The following is a 12112-nucleotide window of genomic DNA, read 5'->3' as shown; positions in this document are numbered from 1 at the left end:
ACATCTACATTGTAAATGTAAGAAGAAAGGCTACGAATGGAATTTAACTTACTGTGAATCCAAGAGGTGGATGAGGAACATATGAACAGTACACTGGGAATCCTGGTTCCCCAGACCATAGACCATCAGGGTCTACATAGGTGGTGGCATTCTTTGACTCTCCAGAATTTCTTCGTGCCTGGCAGGAACTATACATTCCTTTGAAAAAGATACCCTCATTTATTTAGAAAAATATAAAAGTGCTACATGTAGATCTATCCTCCATATTTCCTTATTTATGTATATTTATCAAAATGTACATGTACATGTATATTACAAATGTATACCGTATAACGGGTATTTTCTGCGGTTGTCCATTTTTTGCGGAATTTTGCGGATAGGAGAAATCAACAAAAATTACAATCGCAAAATATTTTTCAATATCTCTACAGATATATATTTTATACATGCAAGTATGATAAGTGAGGCGTATGTTCTCGTTAGCGAGAAAATTCGGGTGTCATCGAAATTCGAAGATTTTAGATATCAGGATTTTCCAAAACATTTTGAATTAAAACGTTGCTGTAAATAATATCAAATTAATAAGTTTATACAAAAACATCTTTTCTTGTACCTACTTCTTTATTTTATACGGATATACATGTACATGTAAATGACTAAAAGAGATTTCACAATTAATAGGCCAAACTTCGATAGCTGCAAACAACACATAGTAGCTTTTCTTTCTTTCTTTAACACTTTTTTCAATCTTGTGTTTTATCTGGAGACCATAATTACTGCTTGTATACACAAAGTGGCTTGATTGTCTCGTGAATTTCACTCAATGCACTCAATTATGTACATTTAGAGAGGACTTTCAGTAAGGACGTTTTGCAAAAAAAAAAAAAAAAAATACATGTAGGTCTTACATTGCAACAAAACTTTTGTTTAACAAGTTGAAAATATACACTACTCTCAGTATTAGTTGAAACACTCACCTATAGGTCCACTATTACAGTGTAGGTTGGAGACTACATAAGCTGCTGTTCGACTAGGTGCCTCTGGGGTGGTGGGGTCCAGTGTGAGACAAACTTCACACACAGGGAGGCGGGTCTTGTCGTAGATCCACCCATCATCACCACGGGACTGTCCATCTTCCAGGTCACAGTTACATTTGGCCCCTGCTGGTCCAGCACATGTTCCACTGGTTCCACAGGCACACATGTCCATACCCCCGGATCCCCCCCAACCTTAGGTTATACATATATCAGATCTTATCATTCCTTACAAACAAAGTGAACTATTTTTGTGGGTGTAAATTTGTGCAAAATTTATAGGTTTAGTTAGAAAAGGTGACTCTTAGATTTACCTGGCTGGTCTTTTCCATCACAGGTGCTGTAGGTAACTTTGCCTGTCTTAGGAGCATTAGTACAGGTGTATCTGAGATGTTGTGTACAGTGACTGGATTGTGCGACCAAAGCCTAAAAACATTAAATCATGCCCTAAATGTTATCAAACAAATTACTGAAATTTCAAAGCTATAATTTTTATTGTGTGGAAATAATAAATTTACATGAATTTTTAAAGAAATAAAGAAAACCAACCTGTATCTGTTCTCGTGAAACATCTGGTTTATACTCTATGTTAAAGCATTTAGTGACTGGGGAATCTCCAGGTTTGCCAAATGTGTAGTTAAAGTAACCTAAGTAGCAGAATAAAAAAACATTACATAGAAACATAATCTTCTTTTCTTAAAATCAACTCTTTTAAAGGACTTATCGCACGATTTTTCAAAAATCATAATTTTATGAAAAATATTATCTACAACCTTGTTTATTAAAATACTGAATCCAATAAACGTTGTTGAAAGCATATATTAAGAGATATTGGGAGTTGATATTCAAATACGGCGATATGCATATTTCAGTCAGATTTTGGTAAAATACTGCTCTGACGTCATAGGCGACAATTCAGTGATAGAGAGATGAGAATATACACACTATTTACGGAGTTATCAATGACAAATGCAGCTTAATTACGAAATATGGTGAAAAAATTAATTCCTAACGTGCTTTTCAATTACTATAGAAACATTAACTAGTTCTAAGGTATAACGCTTAGTAGATATTTTCGTTTTTTTATTCCAAACATTTAGAATCTGTAGCTCTGATTACGGCAATATTTTGTGATCGGGAAATTATTTTTCAAGATCGCCATCCTTTAAAAACATATGAAGACTTGCATGAACTAGAAATCTGACCAGTCAGCAAGGGCCCCGCCGAGGGTTAGAAATATAAGGGTGCAGATTAGGGGATGAGAATTTTACTTGATTCCAAAAAATTTCAAAATATATAAAGAATAAGCAACAGCAACTGCTAAATATGAACAATCTGTAAATAGTATCCTTGTATTTACATAAGGCAGTAAAAAACATCATATCTATAATAACTCAATTAAATGTATATTTAAAAATGAATGAAACATGTGTTTTCTAAAATGCCAGCCTTCAGTGAATGCAAATATCACCCAGGCTTGACCTTAACTTCAAAACAAATATCAGTTGCAGACAAAGGTGTTAATTAATCTTAAAGTGACAGAAAGATAACCCTCTAAAATATTCTGCAAACCAGTAAGATAATCAAACCCATGGGATTAATTATACTGCTCTCTCAACCTTTTCTTCTAAGTTTACAATAAGAACTTTTTCAGCAATGATAGAATGAGGTTATTATCTGAACACCTGTTAAAATAATTAATATTCTTGAATTTACATAAGGCAGAAAAAAATAAAAAAAGGGAAAAAAGAAAATAATAATAAAAACGATATCTTTATCTATATCTTGTTTTTAGAATTCAATAAAATCATAACTCATTGTGTATTTTAACAAAATAAAGTATGAACATTACTTAAATCCACATTTCAGAGAATGTAAACATCATTCAGAATTGACCGTAACTTCAAAACAAACTTCATTTGCAGACAGAGGTGTTAATTAATCTCAATGTGGCAGATAAAGATAAATCCTTTGGATTTTTTCTTCAAGAGGAAAGTTAATTAATCCCAAGAGACTCATTGCAGCCTTTCATAGTTTACAATAGGAACATTCTCAGCAGTTATCTCTCTTTGCCCATTCACTCTTATATAAAGTTGAGGAATATACCCCACCACCCCAGCTCCAAACCGGATGACACAGAGAACCAAACTTAGCATCAAAACATGTCTTACTGCCTATTCAACCAACATACCAAATTTGAACTTAATTGGTCAACCCTAAAAAAAGTTATTAGAAAAAAACAGAAAATTTGTGGACGGAAGAATGACAGACGGACAGATAGAGTGATTACTATAGGGCACCCGCAAATCCTTGCGGGGCCCTAATTATGTTAAAAACAAAGAACAACAAAGTTATATTATATTAAATTTGTGAATCAAATATGTAAATACATGTGATGAGATGACGAATTGAATCGCATTCTGATAGCGAGTTTCTTCGTCTTCGCCGTGTATCCCTTGCTATCGTCGCTGCTATTTTTACAATGTTAACAAATTTTTTCTTGCTGACAATTCTAACATATAAGGTTAGATATTCAATTTCATATCAATAAAATAAGCAATTTGGTCGTCCACAACGCAGAAAAATTCAGGATGTATCGCGTATATTTTCATAAGATTAACGTGTAGAGATGATCAGATATTGTCGCCTTTGACGTCACAGGGTCACATGATCGCTATCTAATTAACTTAGATTTTTAAATCAGGGGTTTTCATTTGAGACAATAATTGATTAATTACCATGGTTTATCCTCAATAAAAACACAATATTAATAAACTGTGGTCATAATGAACGTTTTACGCTTTTAATTTAAAATAATTTAGAAACATGCGATAAGTCCTTTAAGTGGGCACATTATTGTCATTTCAATTTTATCAGAATTTTAAAACAGCCCCTCTACCCCAGTAACTTTAGATTTATCTTTAAATTCCTTTAAGAACATTTTATATAAGGCACAACAACATGTTGCCTATCAGAAACTCACCAGGACCAATTTTGACAACGGTCATCGGGAAATGACAGCTGACAGCAAAAGGCTCCACCCCTCCAGGTCCGTCTGGATCCACCGTGTAGTCACGGTTACTCTTTACCATATTCTCACTCTTCAAGCGTTTACCCGCCATAAAGAAGTACAAATCAGAACAGGTAGGGAACACCTCTACAATATAGGTATACAGGAAAACGTGTTAAAATATGCATTTCCATCCTTTGATCTTTATGTGTGTCAGAAGTCAATTTTCTTTAGGTCATCAAAATCATGTCTAACCATAGGCTAAAATACCAGAAAATATTAAGAATCTTAATGTCTTAATATGAAATATTAGCAAAAAATAAAATTCTACCAAGGCATTTCAAAGGCCCAATGTCAACAGATGAAGTTCCACTGAGACTGAAGGACATGCTCTTAACTGGAAGATCCTCCTTGTTAATAAGTGTTCCTGTGTCATTCCTACAAGGAAAATAAGCAAATAAAAACAAATTAAAAATGTCTCAGATATTCTACCTTGATAGAAAATGAGTATCTGAAAAGTTGCCTGTTTTAACCAGTAAGTTTCCTGACCTGGGAATGGCATCATTGATGTCACAGTTACACTTGGTATTGGAGCCGCCTGTACAGCTCTGGGAGAGTTTACAAGCACATCCCTCCCCCTCCTTGCCAGTGTAGTAGTGATGCTTTGAGCCACTCAAATCCTCCCAGTAACCAATGGAGGAACCATCTACAAGAGAAAAGCCAGGGTATAGCAGTCAGGATAATGACTTGACATTTTTATTTGAACTATAAATAAAGATGATTGTTTTATTTATTTTTTGACATGCTATTACTCAAGGAATGGATAGAAGGAAAGTGATATCAGAATTACACTTTCATATATATATACATGTACAAGCAGACCTACCTTGTGCAAACACTGGAGATTTTATACATTTATGGACAACAGACTGTGAGCAATACACTGAACGTTCTCTGAGCTTTATAAGTTGTTCATCAGTTGCATAGCGATACTTGAAAACTATATTTCCTCCTATTACAGTTTGCTTAAAAAGAGACATGAAAATATCAATTTTTCACCTTTTAACTGTATCATGTCCATTATATTCTATATCATCACTGACATATATTCTTCTACCTTTCCTACAGATGCATTGAGAAATTATAAAAAATTACTCAAACATGTATATTGAGGAACATGTATTTAAAAGCAAGTAAGAAATTTCAAATTTACACATTCAACAGTTCTTAAACCAGGATTGTAATTAACACTTTTAATTTCCAATAACCAGTTGCCCCTTTTAAAAAAGAACTTACGACTAAGACCAAAATTTAATTCTGCTAAATATAACTTTCTAATTAACATTAAATTGAAAATGGTTTTTAATCTTTTTGAAAGGGATGTAGAAAGATATTTTTACGCTAGTAATTTTAAACAGAATCATTCATTTTCCAAAATTTTACAATCAACTAAAGGTTTTGGTCTTTGTCGTAAGTTCTTTTGTAAAACAGGCCCCTGCAGGTTCCCAGACTTCTATCAGAATGCAAACCATTACATGAAGGAATTCTAATGGATCTTTGAAATGAATGGCTTTTCCTAGCCTTACCTCTGATTCTGATTCATGATGGACAATTGTTATTGCATGTGGTGGTTCCACCTGCATCTTACACTCCACTGGGAAAGGGGCCACATTGGTGGGGTCTGATTTGTCCCTCGGAGTTGGACCATCGGGATCTATCATGTAGGTATAACTGTAGTTTTGACCTTGATTCAGATAGCCTTGACAATTGACCTCAAATCCTAGTAATGAAACATTTAATAATGATTATTCATGCAAAATATTTTCTCAAAGTTCATAAGAAGGTTCTTTGTCAGATGTCAGTGACAAATTTAACTAATTTTCTTTATTACATTTTCAACAGTGAAATACTGTGATTTATTTATTGAATAAAAGTGATTTTCTCTCACAGTGTGAAAGGATACCAAAATGATATTCTCTCACAGTGTGAAAGGATATCAAAGTAAGTAAAAAATAATTTCTGGCCTGTCATAAGATAGAGATAACTAAGCATCTTGATAGAGCTAAAACTGCAGATTTCTTCCTAAATATGTTGCTAAAATCCATGCTATGTAATGTTTTCAATCACACAACTACTAAGCTATGACGTCTCAACCGCTTAACTATGACGTCAAGCCTATTACATTGTGTTAAGAAAAGACAGATGCAAAAGGAAAATCAAAGAAAATGTAATAAACAGAAAATTCAATGTTTTTTAGATGAATATGGAATTTATTTCACTCGTGAGACAGGATTTTTTATATTTTCACTCGTGCTTTGCACTCGTGAAAATATCAAAAAATCCTGTCCCACTCTTGAAATAAATTCCATATTCATCTACAAAACATTGAATATCCTCTATTTATTTAATCTATGGTACTGAATTTTAGGTGAAATGCTAACATACAGTTATACATCCACCAAGGTTTCATTTAAAACCAAAGAAATTTGTGCAAAATTTATCAGCCTAAAATTAAGATCAGTTACCAAATTCCTGTCGACTACACTTGAGGGCTGCCACATAATACTCTCCAGACTTGCTTCCCCCAATGTCACTGAAGGACACAGAGCCTATTGGAAGATCCCCTTTATTGCTGACCACACCAATGTCTTTCCTAGGTGTTCCATCCACTGTGTCACAATTACACTTCACAAAAAAAGTGCATTATGTGAGTAGCTAATTTTTAATACGAATCATTCAAAATAATCCTCTTTTAACATACAAAATATACTAAATGTACAAGTTTTCTTTGGCTTTTTTTAAGATCATACCATTCTTTATTTTTTATAAAACATAGTTATTTATCACTTACATTTTTGTCTGGTTCGGCACAAGACTTGGTTAGACCACATCCACACATTCCTGCTATTCCCATTCCACCAGGCCAGTAGTCCTTCACCACCCCATTAATGTCAGTAAAATAGCCCTTCTTGTCCCCACCATTCATCAGTCGGGAATCCTAGGTAGGATAAAGTATATCATCCTACTACTGTATATACCGGTCTCCATATTTATAGATACTTCCATGTATGCCACCAGGTCAATTTAATATTTACAGTATATACATTTATATTTAATATAAGATTTATATATCAATGAAACAATTTTACATTTTTTGTATCAAAGTTCTTGTTAACTAAACCATTAATGAATTAACATTTAACATGCTAAATACATAATACATAAGGCCTAAGAAAAAAAGATAAGTTTGTTAACTTAAACTTGTTTGTTAACTGAAAAATGTTTATGATTACCAGACCAATCCTAAATTCATGCGCCAAAAATTTGGTCACCTGTCTTGAAAAAATACTATTCATATAAAAAGGTAAGCCACAGAAGGACATCCGTGCAACATGAAGAAAAAATATAAAGCTGTTTTTATACCACTTTGTAAAAACTGTCAGGTATATATCATAAAACAAGATTTTGTGGAAAGACAAAGTGAGCTTCACTAAAATTTGTATTACAATTTTATGCCTTTTGTTTTTTTTTTAAAAAATTAAAAAATAAACTCCTACCTACCAATCCTACTTTAACTTTGCATGTAATAGTAAACAAACATACTTTTTTCTTAGGCCTAATGTGTATAGAATAATGTACCGATACAGTTATTTTGAAATGAATTGGTAAAAATTTTCTTATCAACATGAAATAATTACACCCAAGGATAAGATATAAAGTTTTCCCAAATTGAGTTTTCGTTTACTAGAACCTCAACTTGGATAACTACATGTACATATAAGCTACATACAGTGCAGGAATATTCCACATCCTGTCTACAGAATGGTGATTCCTCTATAATCTTCAGGATGGAAGGTTTGTCTATAACATAGGTCAGGGTGTGTTGTCCAGGGGTGGTAGGTGTCACTGGGTCATAGCTACAAGTACAAATCTTTAATCATATATACAATTTTTAGAACTTAATTAGCTTACATGTAAATTGTATTCCTTTTCACCAAAAATCATATTAAAACCTGCACTTGTACATGTATTTGTTTTTTAAATAAACAAATATTGTCTTTTTAAAATATTGTTGCTCTCCTTCTGTTACTCACATTAATCATGATTAATTAAATGATTAAATTAAAACTGCAGAACAAAGATCCTGAAACTTGAAGATCATTTCACATGGATATAGACCAAAAAAGTAAATACATGGATGGTTAACTCTGTGATTTTGACCTTAAGATTCCATAATGGATACTGCTAGATAAAATTTTACAGAGGATTTACATGTGAACGTGTACAGGTAATTTCAACATCCATTGCTAAAGCAAGTCATGATATGAACACCTGTTAAATCTGACTTCAATGCTTCATTATTTCTATGACAGTAAAATTTCAGACTGTGAAAAGAAAGAATGAAGTCAAAAAATGTTTAAAAGATGATAGCTGATTAAAAATCAACAAAATATCTGTATGAAATTAAGAATTATTTTTCTTACTTATCATGGGGAATAACTGTGATCCCCACATGTGGGTAGGACTCCATGTCACAGTGGACAAGGACTGGATTTGTGGGACCATCAGGGCCATCAATATCAATAATCTGAGCTCCATCTTTTTTCACTTTATACAGATTGTTAAATTTGGCATCATCACAGTCTATTGGGAAGTCTGAAAAAGTAAACAAAGTCAGTACTGTTGTGTACATTGTAAATGCCCTGGACTTTTGTTAAAAAGTACAGTCTAATATAAAGTGAATGCATGCTTGTAAATTTGTAATTAATGTAATTTAAGAGAAACAATTTACATTTCCTATTCCCTATATCATTATACATGTAATTCATTGTACATGTATATTAGATATGTATTCTTGGAACTCTTAAAGGCAAACTTTCTTACATCTAACACCGAAAGCAATTTTTCTGGATAAGACAAGAATTGATTTTAATTATGTATGAATTTACTGATTTACCAAATGGTTTGGGTCCACACACCACATTCCCAATCTCTACATCCATTTTCTGGGATGAGGTATCCAGACCAAACCTTACTGTCTGTATGGGTAGCTGATTCTTGTCCAAAATTTTCCCTTCGTCCTTAGCTCCAGATCGTGTGCCATCGCAGTTACAGTTGGCTTGTCTTGTTTCACAATAACGCAGCTGCCCACATGAACACTAGTAAAATTAAACATTCTAACATAAGTAATGAGATTTTATAATACTGAACAGAATGTAGCACAGCATTGTCTTGTTTTATTCAATGATAAATGTGCCAAAAATACTGAATTAAATGTAGTGAAGCATTGTCTTGGTTTATTCTATGATGTAGTGTATGTGCTATAAATAGCTTCTAACCTTGCCCTCAAAAATTGCTCCACCCCATGTTTTGTGCTGGTTTCCCTTACCATCTACCCAGTAATCATTACCATCCAGTGTTTTGGCTTGGTTTCTGCATGTTGTTCTGTATGGAAAACACAATATTAAAATGTTTCCATGAGACTTGAATTTTTTACAAAATTTTTATAAATCAATTTAGCTATTTGTTAAAATGCTAGTTTATCAACACTTCCATCCCTTAGATAACTGACAATTGATCATACTATCAAATTATGAAATGATGCAACCAACACCTGTGACAAAGCTATATGCAACATCGTGTTGAGGAGTCAATAGATAGCTCAGATTACCTCTATAATTCATTATCAGTCTTATGTTAATTATTTATGTTAGTGTAACACTTATATCGGGTTTCAGATACTGTGAAAGCAAATATTCTAATAAACTTTATGCTTAGATATTTACTTTACTCAATGCTTTTTTCTATCATTTGTGCTTTGAATTTTCCCAAGAAGAATCAGAAACCCTTTCATTTCACAAATGCAACCTTTATATACATCTACATATATAAATCAAAACACAGCAATAGCAAAGCATAATACAGACAGTATACAAAGCATATACATACAATATGTTCTACTTAAGTTACATGCATATTCTGAAATGTCTTACCCCATGTATTGATAGCAGAAATTAGAGATCTCTGTGACCTTGGTGATCTGTGGCAGTGTGGCATTGTAGGTAATGTTGACCTCTGGCTGACCTTGAGTAATTACGGTGGTGGGGGTGGTGGTGTTCATGATGGTGATTCCAATATCAGGCCGCATATCACAGTAAACCTAAAATAGGAAATCTCACATATTGTAGAAAATTTGTAAAGATCCAATATTAGGATGAAGTCTAATAGCATTATTCTGACAATGTAATTACATCTGCACTGAGTGACAGTTAATGTACAATAAACATGTACCTGAAACTCTAACAAAGGGCCAGTACCATCTGCATCTATTGTATACACACCATCCTTGGAATTTTTATCTTTTTGTAAAATTTCATCACAGTTCTTAGGCAATACTGCAAATACATTTATCATTGTTAAAGTACACATACAATTTGTGTGTGGTATAAATATTTCAGTGTCGTATTATCTTTTCTCACCCCATATTCACCCTGCAATAATCAAAACTGCACAAATCAAGAAATTTTTTCTACTATTTTCATTAGAAGTTTTAAGGAGACTTTCATATATAGATTGTTTCCATAATTGATTTAGAGGTAAAAGTATAATATTTACTGAACAATCACCTGAGTTTTTTTTTCCCTTTTCCTTTGATTTAGAAGTAGATGTCTATAATATTTTTCTTATATATCCTGACTCACCTGTACAAGTTTTTCCATTACCAGTATACCCTGGCTTACACACACAAAAATAACTGCCTACTATATTTTCACAGTCTGCATTTGGGTCACAGGTGTAGGTTTTTAAGTCGCATTCATTAATATCTACAATATTAATTAAATTCCATGTTTCTCTGTGTGCAAAAGTATTTGATATGTTATTTGAATTGGAACAGCAAATTACACGAGAAAATCTTGGCTGGATTGACTTCATTTCATAGTGATTCTTGTCATTTATTCCATGTAAACTAGCCTTATATAAACATGCTTGCTCTAATTTTATGACAGAGCATCTGGAATATTATAAATAATTTAAATGATTAAGATATACAAAATATCCAGCTGTTTTAACTTATCAAATACATGTACATTGTATTACCAAAAATATGTAAATGATCATCCAAGTTTGGACCTCATAATTGAAAGAGATAAGGCCACTAAATGACTGCATATTGCCATAATGAGTACTTTTTCAAATTTTACAGGTATACTTATGCCTGTGGATAAATCTCACTTTGATTGAGAATAATAAAATTATCAAACGTTTTACAAAAGGATTTCTATTTCAAGTCACATCTGTTTATACATGTATGAATATTTATTTTAGTTGCACCTACAGTAAATTACTACCATTGTCATTTAAAGAACTATATGTGGTAAAAGCATATTTTTGCCCCCATAAAAAGCAAATTTTGAAAATCTCTAGATATGTCAACAATTGTATACAATGGAGCCTCATTTATCCGGACGCTTTGGTTCCCAGTTAATTTGTCCGGATATGTGAAGCGTCCGGATACCTGAATTGCCTTGATTTTAGTTATATGGCCTTTCATACCATTTCAAAAGGAAAGAATGTTGCTTTTTATCAACATGTTTTATTGTTTAAATACTTTAATATAAGTTAGTACTACTCAATACTTGTTTAAACAATTAAAAAAATACATGTGTCATTGGAAAAAAAAAAACGTGTTTATATGGTCAGATTAATTATTTCTACTTCCCAGTGTCTAATGAATCGACTTCTCCTAGTAGCCATGTCGGTATACCGTACTGTCGGTAGAGTCTTATTTAATATGAACGCCCAACAATGCTAAATGTGACATAATCTGCATATGTATACGAACGCTAATCTAATCATCCAAAGAGAGATCGTATTAACGATTGTGTAATTTTGAAAGTGATTTTATAAATGTCATCAAATCATAGAATGCGTTTCGCGCACAAAATACTGTGCATAAAAAACTCCGATGCCATGTCTATAAATACATAAAACTATGTTACGACTGTATTCTAACAGTAAAAGAAATATATTTGCCGACTAGGAAAATTTTTTTCCTAGACTTATAAAA

The 12112-nt window shown here is 32.7% G+C and overlaps 1 protein-coding gene across 1 annotated transcript in view; it reads right to left on the bottom strand.

The window, feature by feature from the left end:
- The window catches only part of LOC133175984 (uncharacterized), a 62459-nt gene that overhangs the window by 31213 nt on the left and 19134 nt on the right, over nt 1-12112 (bottom strand). Inside the window, exons 7-24 of the mRNA XM_061311147.1 lie at nt 10746-10868; nt 10336-10439; nt 10038-10204; nt 9384-9489; nt 9002-9203; nt 8529-8700; nt 7835-7961; nt 6896-7042; nt 6570-6729; nt 5631-5824; nt 4931-5069; nt 4594-4750; nt 4376-4482; nt 4018-4191; nt 1584-1681; nt 1349-1460; nt 978-1229; nt 53-198 (exon numbers count right to left, since the gene is read on the bottom strand). Coding sequence (XP_061167131.1) covers nt 53-198; nt 978-1229; nt 1349-1460; nt 1584-1681; nt 4018-4191; nt 4376-4482; nt 4594-4750; nt 4931-5069; nt 5631-5824; nt 6570-6729; nt 6896-7042; nt 7835-7961; nt 8529-8700; nt 9002-9203; nt 9384-9489; nt 10038-10204; nt 10336-10439; nt 10746-10868 — 2687 coding nt within the window. The remainder of the gene's footprint in view (nt 1-52; nt 199-977; nt 1230-1348; nt 1461-1583; nt 1682-4017; nt 4192-4375; nt 4483-4593; nt 4751-4930; nt 5070-5630; nt 5825-6569; nt 6730-6895; nt 7043-7834; nt 7962-8528; nt 8701-9001; nt 9204-9383; nt 9490-10037; nt 10205-10335; nt 10440-10745; nt 10869-12112) is intronic.

The sequence above is a fragment of the Saccostrea echinata genome, unplaced genomic scaffold (genome assembly GCF_033153115.1).
Source record: "Saccostrea echinata isolate AGI-Se365-2 ecotype Australia unplaced genomic scaffold, CSIRO_AGI_Sech_v1 ptg000064l, whole genome shotgun sequence".
Taxonomy (NCBI): domain Eukaryota; kingdom Metazoa; phylum Mollusca; class Bivalvia; order Ostreida; family Ostreidae; genus Saccostrea; species Saccostrea echinata.
Note: the sequence above shows the minus strand (reverse complement) of the source record. Positions and strands in the feature narration are given on the sequence as shown.